At 37.1% G+C, this 18,299-nt stretch overlaps 1 protein-coding gene across 2 annotated transcripts in view; it reads right to left on the bottom strand.

Moving 5' to 3' along the window:
- The window catches only part of chd8 (chromodomain helicase DNA binding protein 8), a 77,661-nt gene extending 59,636 nt beyond the window's left edge, over positions 1 to 18,025 (bottom strand). Inside the window, exons 1-6 of one of the 2 annotated variants that reach the window (XM_060873932.1) lie at positions 17,908 to 18,025; positions 17,075 to 17,269; positions 16,003 to 16,875; positions 4,459 to 4,734; positions 2,745 to 2,861; positions 88 to 548 (exon numbers count right to left, since the gene is read on the bottom strand). In XM_060873932.1, the coding sequence (XP_060729915.1) occupies positions 88 to 548; positions 2,745 to 2,861; positions 4,459 to 4,734; positions 16,003 to 16,875 (1,727 nt within the window). In that variant the 5' untranslated portion in view covers positions 17,075 to 17,269; positions 17,908 to 18,025. Of the gene's footprint in view, positions 1 to 87; positions 549 to 2,744; positions 2,862 to 4,458; positions 4,735 to 16,002; positions 16,876 to 17,074; positions 17,288 to 17,907 lie in introns of those variants that run through there. The other variant, XM_060873933.1, reaches the window with a different exon arrangement.
- Positions 18,026 to 18,299: the final 274 nt, after the last annotated feature.

Raw genomic sequence — 18,299 nt, 5'->3', positions numbered from 1 at the left:
CAACATTAGGTTGGTAGGAAGTAGTATTGACACTGCAGTGTATAGCAGGCCATGTAACACACACACACACACACACACAGCACTTACTTGGGTTTTGTTTTCCCTTTGCTCTTACAGCTTCCACCTCCAACAACTGCAGATCCAGTACTTTTCACTTTAACCTTCTTTTCTCCAGCAGCAGCTTTTACAGTGGCCTCACCCAATACAGGGCTCTTCTTTTTGTTCCCTCCCACATTTTTTTTCTTGGTCCCAGTTGGACTTGCAACACCATCCAGGTCAATGGATGTCTGCCTAGCAGGAAATTCATCTTGGCTGAGCACCCGTGGGATGTTTCGCTCACCACGAGCTTTAGCCCGAGCAATGGCTTCAGCTACAATTCGATTAGCTTTCTCCTGCTTACAGAGTGTCTCCACTTTCCGCAAAGGCTCGGTGGCCTTGACAATACGTAAACCCTGCGAAGCAGTTGTGGCATTAGCAGAAGACCCGGCTGAGGTGTTGATGACCTTCACCACTGAAACAGCACCTCCAGAACAAGAAGCTGAGCTTGTCTTCGGAAATGCAAGTCAAAAAGAATAGAAATGTCAATTTAATTAGCTTGTCTGTAAAAATTACAAAATGTTTTAGCATCTTATATTAACTTGTACAACAAAATTTCTTGCCTTAAATAAATAAATAAATAAACACACATACTTCCAGACTCATTTCCCTTATGAGTGTGCACAGTTTATACCAACTCAAATTCAAGTGAGAGGTGTCTTGATTTCAAGTGGAAATGTAAGCTGGCAATAGAAATCACCTGTCAATCAAAAATCTGTGCATGGATATACATTTGTGTGATTGGCTATAAGGTGGTTCTTGATTTTAGACAGACATGGTTTTAAATTACTTAACCCTCCTGCAGAACTTTTCTGCATTCCTATGCAAATTAGGAGCGCCGAGTCAAGTTGTCCTTATCTGTTTTGACTGCTTATAAAAAATGAAGTATATATTTTTTCCACCTTTTTTGTCGAACTTGTTTCCAACATAATAACATATATTTTGCAAAAAAAAAATTTATTTTCCATGTCGAATTGACTTGAATGCTTATAAATAAAAAAAATTATACAATTATCACCATTCTGTGTTATCAGCCTTACATTTGTGAACATTTTACACTTGTAATATCTATTTTGCCTACCAGATGCCATCTGATCACCCAAAAACGGACTACAGACACACACACCTCAAAAACATGGCATAATTTATAGTGAATGAAACTTCCTTTACACCTTTATTATATTTAATTTATAAACAATAAACCTCATGAAATTATGCCATGTTTTTGAGTAAAATAAGCAGAAATTATTAAATATTATAAACATTCCCAGGTCAAAGCTGACTGATGCAACTAAATATGATTTGAATATGAGAAAACAACATGTGTGTGTGTGTGTGTGTGTGTGTGTGTGTAAAGCTTGTTGGTAGAAGAAGAAGAAGAGAATATATTGCCCCCAGCTGGACAAATGCATATAAGTGTGAAATATTTACAAATGATTGTTTTTGTTTTTTTGGAGGCCCAATGAATTGCAATGCCCAATGCTTGTGTGTGTGTGTCTGTCTGTCTGTCTGTGTGTCTGTGTGTAAAGCTTGTTGGTAGATCAGATTTTGCCCCCAGCTGGACAAATGCATATAACAAGTGTGAAATATTTATAAAATGAGTAGCTTTTGTTTTTTCTGGAGGCCTAATAAATTGCAATGCCCAATGCTTGTGTGTGTGTGTAGCATCATTTCGGTAGATCATATTTTGCCCTCTGCTAGGCAAAGGCATATCAAAAGTGTGAAATATTTAAAAATGTGTAGCTTTTTTTTTCTGGAGAAATGCAGTGCCCAATTTGTGTGTGTTTGTGTGTGTGCACGTGTGCATGGTGTGTGAGTGTGTGTTTTGGGTGCGTGTGTTAGTGGACATTTTATGTGTGCATTTTTGTGTCTGTATGTATGGACATCACGTTGAAAAGGGCAAAAGTGTGACCTATTGCCCCACTAAATGTGGCAGGGTAAAATTGACCCCGTGCTCTTGAGGAGGAAAGTATTTATTTTACGAACACATAGTTCAACAAAAATAGACAAAAGTAATTTTACTTGCAAAGTTCATCAATTGGAACAATCCTGGTAAATTTCAGGCAAATATTTGGAAGAAAACCCAAGTTATGACACATTAAACTTTCCAGCGGGGTCAAATTGTCCTGTGGTCTGCAGGAGGGTTAAAATAATCAGACACCAATGATACTCGTAACCTTACAGTCTTCCTTGGATGGAGGATCCTGCAACTACAGCATCCTTTCTTGGCTAATAATGACCCAGAACATGTTCAGGTAGTGTGTTCAGCTCCAGCCTAATTAGTGTCTGCCTCCAACTATTGTCATGCAGACGGGGTTAAAACTCTAAGTGGGAATGGATAATGATGTGCAACTAGTATCAAAGAATGTCCTCTTTCACCAAAGCTAGGGTTTTATTTAGCTTTAAAAAACTAACTTTGTAAGGCATTCTATTTGGTTCAGTCACATGTGCTACCGAAAAACAAAGAAAAGAATATAAAGGGAATAGAAACAACTCCCTTTGTACCTAAAGACTTCATACAGAGTGATAAATGTACACACTCATCAGGGAAATGACTTTACAAAACAATTTTCTAATTAGCATTTATTTGTCCAGAAAACAAGTTATTGTGTTTGATGTCATGTAGATCAATAAATATTGTGTCATACCTGTTGCTGTAGCAGAAGTTTAACAGGCACTGCCAGTCTTTGTCCTCCCTGTCCTTGAGAAACCTGGACTACTTGGTGGCAGCCACCAGCATTTGCGCTACTAGAAACTAGCTGAAACTGAATAAGAGAAAGTTAATGATTTAGTGTTCATCTCCAACTAGCTGAAAAATAAATAAATAAATTCCTCATTATGTCCTTATTGGGTTCTTTTTCTGGTTATCCTGTTTATTAATAGCCAAAGCACCAATATCAGGGTTTCCCGCAGGACTTTGCAGTTTGGGCGGCCCGCCTAAGCTGGGAAACCCTACCACCTTAACTAGGTCGTCCAAAAAAAATCAAAAATTCCGCTGTACAAAAGGCCGTTAAGTGCATCTCGGAGAATTAGCGCAGACGCGCTTCACACCGCAAGCGGGCATGCACGCCACAGGGCCGAAATGAGAGAAAGATGTGGTCCGTCACTGTCTGGAGGATAACTAGCCAGTTGATAAAACGCGTGTTCGTGAGAACTGTAAGTGGACTTATGTTTTGGGTTTATTTAAGTCTGTTATTGTATTAGTCTATAGTTCTTGCAAATTGAAAGTAAGTTAGCTGGTGATTTTGTTGTTTGAGTTCTTCACCTGCTAGCTAGGTTGCACGTGCCTGTTTTTAATAATTGTTAAACATAGTACAGAGTCTGTGATCTCACAAAGAAAAAGCCAAACCCTACCGCCTTAACTAACAAATCTTCTGCGAGAAACCCTGAATATATTGTTTTATTTATTTTAAAGCTGCATTAAAAAAAATAAAAAATTTAAAAAAAAAAAAACACACAACACCCATTTCCCCAAAGCATGTTTGACAATCAGAAGATTGTTATTGAATTTCTTTGTGTCTGAACTGACTTGTTCATATGTTTGTTCCTAATATATCCCACACAAAGGTACATGTCAAACGTCTTGGTTATTTCTTACATCAAGATTTTTTTTTGTCGTCTCATTATCCTACACACTGAATAAGCATAGTTAATAATAAGGGCTACATCAGAATACAACACGTGTCTTTGCTGCTGTTCACCACAAAACATATACAGAGGTAGTTTAAATAATTTTATTTCAATTGTACTATGAGCTCAGTTACAGATAACTGGTTGGGTATAATTACAGTCCTGCCTTCAGGTTTGCAAGCATTCCTAACTTTAAGGGATTAATTATTAATAATAAGAAAAAGAAAAAAAAACTATAGATTAACATGATGTTAATGACTAGTTTCCAGTATTTTTGGCCTTGCTGTAATAACGTGCACACTATGTATTATAACAGTATGCAATTACGTGCTGTGTAACTGACTCACTAGTGCTGCAATATAATAATCTATATATATTTATATATAATAAAAATAAACAATAAAATGTTCTTGATATGATGAATGTGATTTTCAAAGCATGTTTTTGTTCTTCTAGAAACTTAGTGTAATTGCTTCAAAATCACAAGCGCTTTTATATCAGATCATATGGACTCAATTAACAAGTTTTCCATATTTGAAATTATCTTTTTATAGCAAACTCAGAAGCTAATTTGGCAAGCTAATTGGCTATTACAATTCTTATCAATAAGACATTTTCAATAAAACCCAGCCTGGCACCTTAAATAATGCCATACTCTTAGCCAGCAAACACTGCAATTCATTCGAATAAAATTGGATTGGAACATACCTTAGGACTCAGGATTTTACTCACCTTGGCTCCCTGTTGGCTGGGCTGCTGCTGTACTTGAAGCTGGATAGTGAGCACCTTTGGTTGTGCCCCTGTCTGGCCTGCCCTTGCCTGGGTAAGAGCTGCCAGCTGGCCACCCTGAAGGACCAATTTCCCTGGCAGGGAACCCAATACAAGCCTGGGCTGCTGGCCTTGTCCAGCTCCTCCTGACGTATTGCCACCAATTGTCAACGTGCTTGCCTGGTTCGTCCCACCTTGAGAAGGCTGCTGCAGAACCAGTGTGATTCTTTTAGGCTCAGCCTAAATGGTAGGGAAAGTAATAATAATATAATGATTATTATAACAAAAACAATGACAAAAACTATTATTATTATTATTATTGATATAACAACAGGTGTTATAACAGCAATGAAGATTCTTAGTGGAGTAGAGTTTAAAAAACAAATATGCTGAAATTTCCCAAAACCTCAACATTAGTCAATATCTGTTCTGATATTGGATTGAAGTAGTTTTGCTTGAGAATTCAAGGAGAGAAACCAATTAAACACCTTAATTTTTCACAAAAAAGGTACAGCTCCATCAGTCCGGAAACCATCTTTTTAAATAGTATAACAATCTTTCATACGCTCACTCCTGTTTGAAAGTCCCACCCTCACTGGTAGAAACATGCTACTGCAAGAAACTAACACCTTAGAAACTAAAGTTTTTAACACCTTAGACAATTAGAAGAATTTAAACTGCCTTTTCAGGTGCTAAGGACATTCTACACTGTACCACTGAGAGCATCCTAACAAGAAGCATCACGTCCTGATTTGGGAACAGCACCAAGCTAAATATTTTTGAGCTAAATAATTTTCAACATATTGAAGAGGAGCTAGAAGAGTTATTTAGGAGTAACCCTGGTAAGAAATTCAAAAGATGAAGCCAGCATTGCTTCGGCTGTGGAGCAAGCACTCCAAGGAGTAGTCTATGGTAAAACAAATGTAAATTCTGGTGCTATAGCTTTAAAATTGTTGCCTGTACTGTGGAAATGTATTTTTGCAGGTTACTTGGAAATTCATTAATATATGTAGGGTTAGGTGTTTAATTTCTAACTCCTTGTTTAAAACCAAATGCTATATTCATGACAGGAGCAAAGTTAAAATATATAAATGAGTATATGATAAAGATAAGCAAGAACAGTCCCACAAAAATAAACAGCTCAAATAAATATATTTAAAAACTAAACAAATTTAACAGTGTAGAGCATTTCACACTAATCAAGGCAAGCATCTATATAATCATATTAAATTAATTTAAGATTCAAATTGTAAAAAACTCTGGTGTTACCTTGTGAAAATCTCATTAACCTTTCTTTGATGACATTAGCAGTTGAAGCAAATGTGCTTTGAAGGCATGTGCTCTACACCACTGACATGATGGTGCCACTTCAGAATCAGAATCAGAATGAGCTTTATTGTCAAGTATGCCAAGTAAATTGATAAATAAATAGATTTTATGTACAGTTGTGCTATAGATGATAAAATTGAATCGAATGGAATAGAGTGGAATGGAATAGAATGCAGGGATGTACTAGGATGGAGATGTTAACAAAAATAAAATTATTGCACAGTGTTATTTCGTAATAGGGAAACATAACAGTTCATGAGGTAGATTGCCTGGGGAAGAAACTGTTCTTATGCCTGATTGTGCTGGTATTTGGGGCTCTGTAGTGCCGACCAGATGGTAAAAGTTTAAAAAGCGCATGATGGATGTGAGGGATCCAGAGTGATTTTCTGAGCCCTTTTCCTCACTCTGGATTTATACAGTTCTTAAAAGGTAAGCAGGGGAGCACCAATAATCCTGTCCGTACAGTCCGAACTGTTCTCTGTAGTCTTCTGATGTCTGATTTTGTAGCTGAGCCAAAATTCAGCTGAATAAATACAATTTTTCACCATTAATTAAAAAAAAAAAAAAAAAGTGTGTTAGTCAAGAGTATTCTATGCAACATTGTGTACACAGTCTGATCCCAGATAGTTTAAAATAAATTTTATATTTAATTAGTCTCTCCAGGACCATATCTGTATGTCTGCATGACGTACAAATCTAATTCGGTATCGGGATGTCTGACGACGACCCCTCTTGGTGGCAGATACGCATTTCAATATTTGGCTAAGACATTTTGTATCTGTGGACAAGCAAGACAAGTGCAGGAAATAAAAATATGAACTGTCAATTCAATAGTTATCAGTGTCAGTGATTCAAGCCTTTATATTTTTTCATACAAATATCTGGACTTGTGTATGACTGCATATGGAGATTTCCTGTGTCAAATGTAGTTTAGATTTTTCCTAAGGAGCTTTTGGATACATTAGGATCAGGTTGAGTACGAGTCAGTTCTGAGTACTTGTTTTTTTTTTTTTATACAGGAAACACTTACTAATAATTGGTTGACGTTTGTCTTTTTTCATCTAGGACGACTTGTTCTGGCTTTCGACTCTTCAGATGGACCTAAGTATAAATACAAACAATCTGACTAGTTTAAAAAAAATCTAGTTTAAACAATGGAAGGACCTTAACCAATTTGTAGGCTCCATTCTCTAGATCTCTTTTGCTTTTGTACCCAGATGGAACAATCATTTAAGAAAGCATTATGTTCACCTGACCAGTTACAATACTTTACTTTTTGGCCAATATGTCCTTGTATTTTTGATTGTTATTCAGGTGTCCTTCACAACCTGTTCTGTCAGTTGTGCTTCATTGTTTGTCTGTTGTCAGTTCAGATGTTTCAACCTCAAACATTTCCTCCAACTCTCTATTGTGAATTACTCCTTTACTGCTGTTCAGAGATGAAAGAGGCAAAAATTCTACACAAGTGCCAGCCATTCTTTTTGTATGGCAAAAGAAGATGGTTGAGAAATAAGAAGCATATTTGATAATAGATATTCTAGGATTACAAACTTCTGCCAGTTAACAGATGACAATGAGGATCTAAAGATATTGAATCAAGATCCAAATCCAACTGTTGGGGATGGGGGTGTTGGTAGAACATGTATGTATTTTTGCTTAAATCACCCCTAGATCCTACCTACCTCAGAACCCAACAAGTGGATGCACAGAGCTGCAGATATGCATCACGGATATAAGAGTGGTATACTCAAGCAACCACATTAAGAGATTTCATTGCTCGACTAACCCTTAGCCAATGCCTTCTGGGAAGTAAAAAGAAATGACCAGCCTCCTAAAAATACATACGAGATATGCCAAAAAGATACAATCCTGGGCAATTCTTGAGCAACTACTTAAATTAAGTGGGCCCTTCGAACCTTTTGTCTATTAATAGTGGCCACAGTAGACCATATTAATTAAATGCAAAGACAGCTACCTTTTAAATCAATGGTTCCAACTCAGTCAAACATAGGGCTGGGTGATATTGCTGAAAACTGGATCACAATATCAGTGTTTCATATTAGTCGATATCGATAATTGATATTTTTTTGACCCCTTTAAAATAAGGACCAGGAGAAAAATATATTACATTTAAACATTTTTATTTTAAACTTAACCTTCCTCTGATCATAATCCCCTCAGTTATTTAGGCAGAAATGTCAACAACCAGGAAAACTCAAATAATTAAAATGTAAACATAAGTCTAAAGTCACAATGAACACTTAATTATCTCAACATTTAAGGTACAAAATTAAAGAAAATGTAAGAAATGCTTAATAAAGTGTAATAAAATAGTGCAAAGCGTTAAATATAAACATAGAGAAACCTGAAAGTTTAGTGCAAGTTTAGTGCTAGGAAGTTCACTAGCTGTTCACCTTCTGGTGAATAAAGTGTTTTAAAATATGTGCAGTATTTTTTAAACATAAATAAAACTGAGGTAGACTGAGATTAGGGCTGTAGCTATCGAATATTTTAGTAATTGAGTATTCTACTGAAAATTTCATAGATTAATCGAGTAATCTGATAAAATGTATTTTTGCTTAATTAAAGAGCAATATTAAATATACAAGAGAATATAAATCGGGTCTCTTAAAATGAACAACTAATTGGTTTCCTTTTTTAGAAAAATTAACTTATTTTTTAAATGCATTTTATATGCAATGCATACAACAATATTTATCACAAATAAACATTGAGATATTACCCATTGTTTCTCTGTCTGTACTTGTACTGTGAACAATGACAAAGTTGACTGAGAAGAATTAAGTACATTTAAGTGTCATACATTCCGGGTTTTAAATGAACCCTTTTCTGAGATGCAAAAAAAAAAAAAAAATTTTCAAATTACTTTTTTAAAGTATCAAAACTAAGGCATACATTAAAATAAATAAATAAATAAAAATAATAATAATAATAATAATAATACAAAAATTCTGCCTTTAAGTCATGCAACTTAACTTCAGAACTAAAAGATTCTAAATCTACAGCTCAGGCATAACAAACCTTTACTGTCTTCTTGGAATGCTTTGTGGTAATTAAGAGGCAAAAACAATGACAGGAACTTGGAACTAGAGTCCATGCATGGTTTCACACGGAGTGCTTTAAGCATATATAAGCATGGACGACGTGCTGTTGTGGTATGCCAGCTCGATCTTGCAATGGACACACACCATGGCGTTTTCTTTACTTTTCGATTTGAAATGATCCCAAACCTGTGACATTTTCTGCCGTTTTCTCCTGTTTGTTTCTTCTCTTTGGTCATTGACATTGTTATCGAGCCCTTCCATTTGTGGCCCGCACTAGCACGCACGCGCCCTCAAATCAAAAGACCACTAACTCAGAGTCTCCTTCCGCTTTGACATAAGCGCGTTGTCTCACACACACACACACAAAATAATTGCTATATAAAAGAGTTACTCGAGGAATCGTTTCCGCCCTACATCTGTAATATAAAAAACAAATCTGAAACAGTAACATTGTTTGAAATATAAAACCTGGAGAAATATGAAAAAGTAGCTGACTTTTCCTCTTTTATTTACAATTTCCTCACTCGCTGCGGCGCTCATTTTCTGCTTGTCAGTCGCTGGATACGGAAGCGGAATCTAGCAGACCGGCACGAGACAACAATATGGCGCAACCAAAAAGATACTGTTTACATGATTGGCTGTTAGCGTGTCACTCCCTACGTTGCTAGGTTACCAGAGAGCGATTGCCTTTGTTAATGCATCCAAACTTGCTTCGCAACCTCTGTTTTCTTAAAGGATAAAAAAAATATTGAACGTTTTATCAAGCACATTTTTTAGCGCTATCATTCACGTGTCTATCGCAATACATATCGTTATCGTTTTATCGCCCAGCCCTAGTCAAACAAGTTTCCCTTTTCTCACCTCTTACAATTAATCCCAGGTCCCCACAGGAGCTATAAAGGATGTATGAAAATATAAAGAAAAAAATGCAGAATTTTACACTATTATACAGAGCACCAAACCATATTTAAAATTATTTATCATCATCATCATCATATGTGTGTTCCATAAGTTGTGCACGTCATTATACTTAGAATTTAGATGCTCATATATTCGCTTTAAATTTCTGGTTAGAATCTTTCATATAATAAATGCAATGTTTCATTCATACTCGACATGAGGTGGGTGAATTATGCCCGAGTGTTATAGAGATCGCTGGCCTGCTCTGACATTTTCCAGGCATTTTTAAATTTCCTGTATTAAGAGCCCCCGCTACCAGGGGCAAAATGGCATCCAATATGTTAATGAGCTTCAAACACTTGTACAAGTACCATGTATCTACACATGCAGCATACCAAAAGAATGGGAAGAAACTCTAACATGCAACAAGGAACAGTATTTTCAATTAAATGAAGCAGAATTCCAACACCAAGCAGTTAAATGGAGACAGAAAAACTTCGTAAACATGACTTCCGTAAGACTTTTGACTCCTGTAATCATCCATTACATGACACAAACAACTTCACAAACCAGACAAAACAGAAAACAGTTGGGTTTAAAAAACACGAAAAGAGGTCTTGGGGGGGGGGGGGGGGGGGAGGTTTTTACACCACCAGATCATCTGAACCGCTGATGAGCTGTAATGTATGTAACCAGGGGTTTATTGTGGATTATTTATGTTTATTTTCATATTAGAGCTGTTTTCAAACCTGGAAGCGCATTTAGATCTATCGAGGGGAAAAGATTAGAATGGCACAGTCATGCACGCTATGTACTGTAGTTAGAGGTGGGTAGATTCCAAAACAAACCAAAAATAGTTAGATTTGGATGCAATGAACCCCTATAAGTGACATAAAATCAATGAAATGAAGTTTTATAGTTCAGTAGCTGAGAAAACTCAGATACAGTGGTGTGCCAACATGCTCCCGCTTGGCACAGGAGAGTATGCCTCTACCAAAACCTCTCTCTAATATCTCTGACACACAATAGATAAATAAATCTTGAAACAGTAATAAGATTTTATAAAAAATAGAGTTTTTAGGCTTTCACTGCATGAATTCAAAGAGATATACTGTCTAAAATTAATATTTTGTCAGACACAAGTTTTATTTTTGTTGAGTCATTTTCTCTTACTCGACCTGGTAATATATATACACTGATTTTAACACTTCTGCAGCAATCTCACAAGTGTTACCCTTATTTTGGTACCAGAATTATTCAAACACAACTTGTTTTTTGAGATTGTCATTTAAAGGAGAGTATGTTGTTTTCAAAAAAGCAGGCAGAAAAATAAGCTTATGGTGGAAGAGGTTTGGTTTTGTGTTTCATTTTCATTTTTGTATTGAATAACAATATCGGTATTTTTCATTATTTTTGGGTTATATTACGCATTTCTACACTTTTTTTGCCTCAGACCTCACATCAAAACAGACGAGAGAAGAGATGTCCTCCGTTGCTTGGTCTATTAATTGGGTGAAAAGGAGTAAGACCTCATCCATGTTTGTGTCTAAATATATTTAAAATATTTATGGTTTTCAGAAAACTGCATTTGACATGTGTTTTTATTTACAAAAAGAGAAATACAGCTTAAACACTGCTTTGATGAATGCACTTAATTTCTGATGTACACACGATGAATGTAGTGCATTCAACAAAACAGTCTTCAAGCTGTATTACTGTTTTAGCTGTATTAGTGTGAACTAGTGTCAGCAATGTAAATAAAATAACATTGTGAACATTTCTGAAAACATCCTGTCTGTCATTAGTCAAACTGTACTTATGTTTATGTTATAGTGTCAGACTGCACAGTCCACTGAAACATCAGATTTTTGGGATTTAGTGTTTACAGAGTAATAAACCTAGGCAATGCTTGGTAAGTAAAATGGTTTACTTCCTGAGGTCTCTGCATTTTAAGCTCTTAAAAGAAAAAAATATTTGAACATTTTCAGTCTTACAGAAATGAACTTTATAATGACACACCATCATAATTAATGATGTGAATGGTGGGAATGTGCAGCATGACCAGGAGAACATCAGCATTATCTTGGGGGGTGTGCAAGTCATGGCTGCTTTAGGAAATCTGGCTAGAGCCAGTGCAATTCTTCTTGGACTCACATATGCACTAAACCTCACCTAACCCAAACAACTGTGGCACACCTTTGAGGCCTTTCAGAAGCTTCTTCTTGGAACGGGATGTATGCAAATTTTCCCCCAAACGACAATCACTCAAATACAAACGTTTGTTAGATTTTGACAGACAAACCTGTTGTTACAAAGTTTTGGTGAAAATTCACTACACTGATAGAATGTGGTTTGAGATTGTTCTACAGCTATTAGTAAGATAACTGGTTTTCTACAATACACAGTTTGTCATGTTTTAGTCCAGAATGTGACTATTCCCGCAAAAAGGTTTGTGTATGCAGAGAGTATGAACAAAAAGTATGCACAAATTGATAAAGCTTTATTCCATGACACGGATAAATTCAAGCAGTGTTCTACATATTTTCTTATTTTTTCAGATCTTAAAACTGCTTTAAATTTTATAAAGATTGTCCAATGCAGACCATAGAACACTTAAGAAAACATGAACTGAAAGTAACAGTGATGTTTCTTCCAACCCCCAAATCTCCATCCTGTCCAGAAAACCACAAAAGGGAGTAAAGACGAGACATGAAGGTTATCTGCCATAGTAACCATAAGTCACAGATATGAGTAGTGTGTAGTCAATGAATTGAATATTATTAATGGAATGCTTTTTTGGTTTGAGAAAATCAACCACAGTTTACTCGTATATTAACAAAAATTAAAAAAATATATATAATGAAATAAATACATAATGCATATTTGTTGTTTTTATTCCATGTTCCACTGATAAATGGTAAACACCATTTTGTGATCACTGTTACTTTCAGTTCATGTTTTCTTAAGTGTTCTATGGTCTGCATTGGACAATAACTCTAAGTTGGCACTGCTGGGATTCCTTCACTGGTACTAACGGACCAATCCCAATCTTTGTTTAAGCATGGTACAAAACAAGCTCCATGAAGATATTAGTTTGCCATGTTTGACGAACCCAGAAACTAGTGAGAATGGCAAACTCTCCAATTCTTTAGTGCCGTCACAGTGAGGCAAATGTGAGGACTTATAGGAATAGTTGTAAAGTCAAAGCTAATTCTAACGCTCACCCACACAATCACCAATATGCTCCTGTCAAATAGGTTTGTCACCCACCTCATAGGCGCACCTGCTAAAAACCCTCCAGAAAGTGCTCAAGCTAAGAATAATTGTAATTAATGAACTAATAAGCGCAATAAATCTTTCATTTTAGTGCACATATCTAAAATAAGCCTGATAATTAGGAGTGAAACAATACACTGACATTGCAAAGCATTACAATATGACAATGCATTAAAAAAATTTGCATTATCAGCATTACCATTATGTATCTAATGCAACTGCACTGTTTGAACACCAGAGGTCACAATCTACAAAGCCACAATCTACAAAGCCACACACACACCATCCACTTTAATAGGAACACCAATACACCAATCAGACAGTGAGAATCACAATGTATAAAATCTTTCAGAGAGCAATGAATCGGGAAGTGTGATGTCTGTGACATGAGATGACTTGGTTGTTCATGCCAGAAATGCTCATTTGATTTCCTGAGAATTTCTTCCAGAGGAGTATCAGAAATACGCAAACCAGCCCACCTAGTAACAACATCAATGTCAAAACAAGTCACAGAGATCACACTTTTTCCCCTATTCTGATGTTTGATGTGAGGATTAACTGAAACTCGACCGCTACTGGCATGAATTTATATCATTTATGGAATGGTTATCTGGACCAATGAGCAGATGTACAGGTGTTCCTATTAAAGTGGATACATAGTAGATAATGTGCTTGTCACAAGCTTGCACGGCAATTAAATGGATTGTTCTCATTCACATGTTTACATTGAAATTTTATTCATCAACCCAGTATCATGAATCATAACAAATCACTGGAGTGTCCATACACCTCAACAAACAATAGCAGCTAAATAAATAGAATATTTATTCAACTCATGTTTTTTCTGCACCAAGTATGAGGGCACTAGGTAAAGTGTTCATGACCATTATGTTTTATCCTATGGAGAGCTTGGAAATTAATTCAATGGTTATTATAGTAAACCCCCCAACACACATACACACACACACACACAAACCAGCTACTTAATAGACCTACCATAAGTGTTGGGGGAAACTTAAGCTTATGTAGGGAGAAAAGGTTAGTCTGTCTGGTCCAATACCACAGAAGAGCCACTGTGCCAAGCTGCTACCAGAAAAAGAAAATGTTGGCCATGATATGTGTCAAAACAGTGTATCTCAGCTTCACACCTGGACCATAGAACAATGGAAGAACGGGGCCTGATCTAATGAATCATGTTTTCTTTTACATGTGGTCAGGTGCTTGTGCATTGCTCTCCAAGGGAAGAGACAGCACCAAGATTCACTGTGTTAAAAAGGCAGGCCAACAGAGGCAGTGCGATGAACAGAGCACACTTCTGCTGGGGAACCTTGGGTCCTGGCTATCATATGGATTTTAAATTGATATGATCCACCTAAACCAAGTACACCCCTTCATATCAAAAGGTATTACATAATGGCAGTGGCCCCTTTCAGTAGGATCATGCACCCTGGCACACATGTAACAGGAACCACAGCACACCTTCAGAGTCCACATTCACAAGTCAAAGGTGTTCTGACAGCACTACACTACAGCTGGCACTACACAATATTACGCAGGTGGTCTTATTTGGCAGAAGCCCTTATCCATAGCGACTTACATTATGTTTATACAACTGAGCAATTGAGGGTTAAGGGCCTCACTCAGGGGCCCAACAGTGGCCGCTTAGTGAAACTCGAACTCAATCTTCCTATTGGTAGCCCGATACCTTAACCACTAGGCTACCACACGCCCCATTGCCATTGTTAAAAGCAGCTTTACAGAAATATAGAAAAATTATAAAAAGTTATAAAAGTTTAACATTTATCCCTAATGACAAGCCTGAGGCAAGTGTGGCAAGGAAAAACTCAGAGATGATATGAGGAAGAAACCTTAAGAGAAACCAAGAGCCCCAGAGGAACTAATAGGCCAGTATCATTTCTGAGGTTATTAGAGACTTAACAGTAATTCCTTCCTGCCGAAGTCAAATGTTCACTGATGACAACCCCCAAATCTCATGTCAAAGGAGGGTAGAATCATAAACAGCCAGCCATGTAAGTAGTAAATGAGAACCATGTCATTTGTGAGATGAAATGCCACTGCAACTGAGAAGTAGCTAGTTTTCCTATTTATACTGTTTTCTTGCTACACTGCAAATGTATGGTTATATTAATCTAAATTTGCCTTAAGGGAAAATTTACCTTGGCCAAAAATATTTGGTCATTTGGTCAACTTCAGTTAAGCAGAAATCAAGCATCATCATTAAGCAGAAATCAAGTTCATTAAGCAACATTAGACAATGAGTAGTGAAGCTACTTGAAGTAGTTAACGTGTTTACCTGAAGCCTTGAGAAATACTAAAGTGTAACATTTTTTTGCATACTTAATATATGTTTGTAATATATCTTGTTGGCATCTTAATTTCAGTTCCCATCAAAAACAAATAATTTGCTAAATCCAGCTGTTGAAAACTAGCATATACCAAAAAGTCTTGCACACAGGGCAGACAAAATGAAATTAGCATCTGGGCTTGAAACACTTAAGACACACCATTGCAATAAAAATGAAAAGGATTACACTGGATTGTTTCTCTCATTTGGCTAAATTGATATTCTCATGCTGAAACTAATTACCTGATAAATGTCAGTAATGCTGTACTGCAGTTAGTGACCTGTTATTTAATGATGCCTTATTAGTTGCAGACCCAATACACATTAGACATATGTTGGTCAAATCATAATAAACAAAAACAAATAATAGTTTGGTGTAATGCATCACTATAGTTCAATTTCTTTTTCATAAATTAGGTATCAGCGCTCTTAAACGTTCTGCTATGAGTAGGCATAGATCATAGGTTTCATCGCTGCTTAAGATGAATTTTCACCACACCACAATAACACAAAAAAAACACTATAGATACCATATTGACAGAAATATGGCTGATTGGAGAAAAACACTCTTACCTGTTGTGCTACTGTTGACAGGCTGATACCTTGCGCTGCCACTGTATTTCCAGTTGTAGCAGCAACTTGCTCTTGGACCTGTGCTGACTGTACTTGAGTCTGAAGCTGCAACTTTGGCATCTCTGTGTGTGCTGGCGCAATCTGCGTCTGTGTGGGTAACTGAACATGTGCCTGGGGCAAGGAGGTCAGTAGCACCTGCTTCACAGGTCCATTAGATGTCTGTACTAACCTCTGGACACCTGTCCCCACCTTTACCTGTCCCTGTGCAGACTGTGCAGCATTTAATACTGTCCCTCCAGAGACAATGGACATTCCAGGCCTTACAGGTGCTCCTGTCACAACTCTTGCAATGGTAAGCTTTCCAGCTGTGCCTGCAGTTCCTGCAACACTCTGTAGAACTTGGGCCTGACCATGAGGGCTCTTCAGAATCACTATTTTCGGTGCTGCCTGTCCTGCTGCCTGTTGTGTAAGAAGGTTTTGGTGTTGCAGCTGTTGGGTGGCAACTTGAGACCCTGAGACAGCCAATGGTGAACTCAGAATAACAGCAGTTGGACCACTGCTACTACTAGTCATGGAAACAGAAGTCTGAGGTATTGTCTGAATGGGAACTGGAGCTGAAGCAACCGATGAGAGTGGAACCTGGCGAGAGATGGTTGCTGTGGTAGTTAGCTGTGCCTGGGCACCATCACTAAGGACAGAGATACTAGAATCTGGGACTGTATCTGAATCTAATGGGGGGTCCACATGGCCAAGGGCCAACTTCAGAGCCTCCTCAACTGGGTCTGAGGAACCCTGAGAAAAGGTATCATCTGGTAGGGAATCCAGGTTAAACAGAGGTGAGTCATCAAAGAGGTCCATAATGGGATCTGCCATCTTATCAGTTTGTTAAAAGGGGAATGTAAAGAAAAATCTCCAGTCAGAGCAAAACACTACACTATAATAACTAAGTCAATATTATATATTAAGTCAAGAACATAAATGAATTTATCAGCTCACAATTATAGACAATACATTTTATAAATGCTTAGTAAATATGAACAATATCACCCAGTATGGGTTAAAGTTTACTTACAATTTAGTTTCAGTGGTGAAACAGCCCCTGAAGTCATTTACCCATCAGTCTGATAAACTGGGGTGAATCTTCAAAGGGATAAAGACGGTGCTGGTCACTAACCCTAATTACTCTCTTGTCTCTTCTGTCAGCAAATACTATACCGGCCTTAAAGAAATATGGTCCTTTGATGGACTAACAAAGATGAATGACATCCTGGTGAGAAGTGGGACACGAAAGATTAAACATTGGTTAATAAAATAAAGGTCGTTTAAACCGTGTATAAGTATAAAACGTCACACAAAGTCCTCTGCCTTACCTCAGTGTATACTATCGAACATCACAGACCACTTTTAGATTCAACATTCAGTAACAAATTAAGAACATCAGTGCAGCGTTAATCTGAATAAAGGTAGTAAGTCTTGTATAATTTTTGATCATGTTATCTGTAATGAACTCAAGTTCCAGATGATGACTAGCAGGACACCAAGCTACAATTAAACACCGACTATACAGAATCTTGTTCAATTTTCTGTCTCTATTCCGTGCTCAATCATTATGTATGTGCAAAATAAAAGCTAGAGCTCGCTTGTGTTTTTGTTGATTATTTATGTCAAATTTAACTTTTTATCGTTTACTTTCACCGCTCTTTCATTCGGACTCTTTCAATTTGTCTCATCAACAAACCGGACCAAGACAACGTGCTACAAAAACATAACAGGAGACCGAACATGAACAAGGCCGCATAGCTGCTTCGATCGGCCAGAAATTTTTGGTTTATTAAAAAAGATACTACAACAGTACCATTCAATGGTAAAAATGCTCTCTATTACAATCTCGCTATGGTAATTTACCTTTGCTTCGACACACATGGCTTTCTCCCTCTCACAACACGATTACTGGAAACAGCTAGCGTAGAGCAGGAACTACCTTGCCAACACCAGCGTCGGAAAAGCACTTACCCGTTTCTCATTCTCTCGTGTTGATTGGGTGATATTGTGACGGACCGGCAGAATACTCGTATCTCATTGGTGTAAACAAATGTCCATCAATACGGTGCGCGAAATTACTGGGTGGGACGGGTTAACGAATTCTGCCCCAAACCATAGTTTGGTTGACAAAGCAGCAAAAGCGGTCGGTGGTGAAATGTATACAATATACATTATTACATGTTACAATATATACAGCTTTATAATGCGATAATGAACGCGCATTATGGGCCCTGTTATATAATTAATCTAATCTC

The sequence above is a fragment of the Tachysurus vachellii genome, chromosome 7 (assembly GCF_030014155.1).
Source record: "Tachysurus vachellii isolate PV-2020 chromosome 7, HZAU_Pvac_v1, whole genome shotgun sequence".
In the NCBI taxonomy this organism is placed as follows: domain Eukaryota; kingdom Metazoa; phylum Chordata; class Actinopteri; order Siluriformes; family Bagridae; genus Tachysurus; species Tachysurus vachellii.
This window is presented reverse-complemented; position numbering and strand designations above follow the sequence as displayed.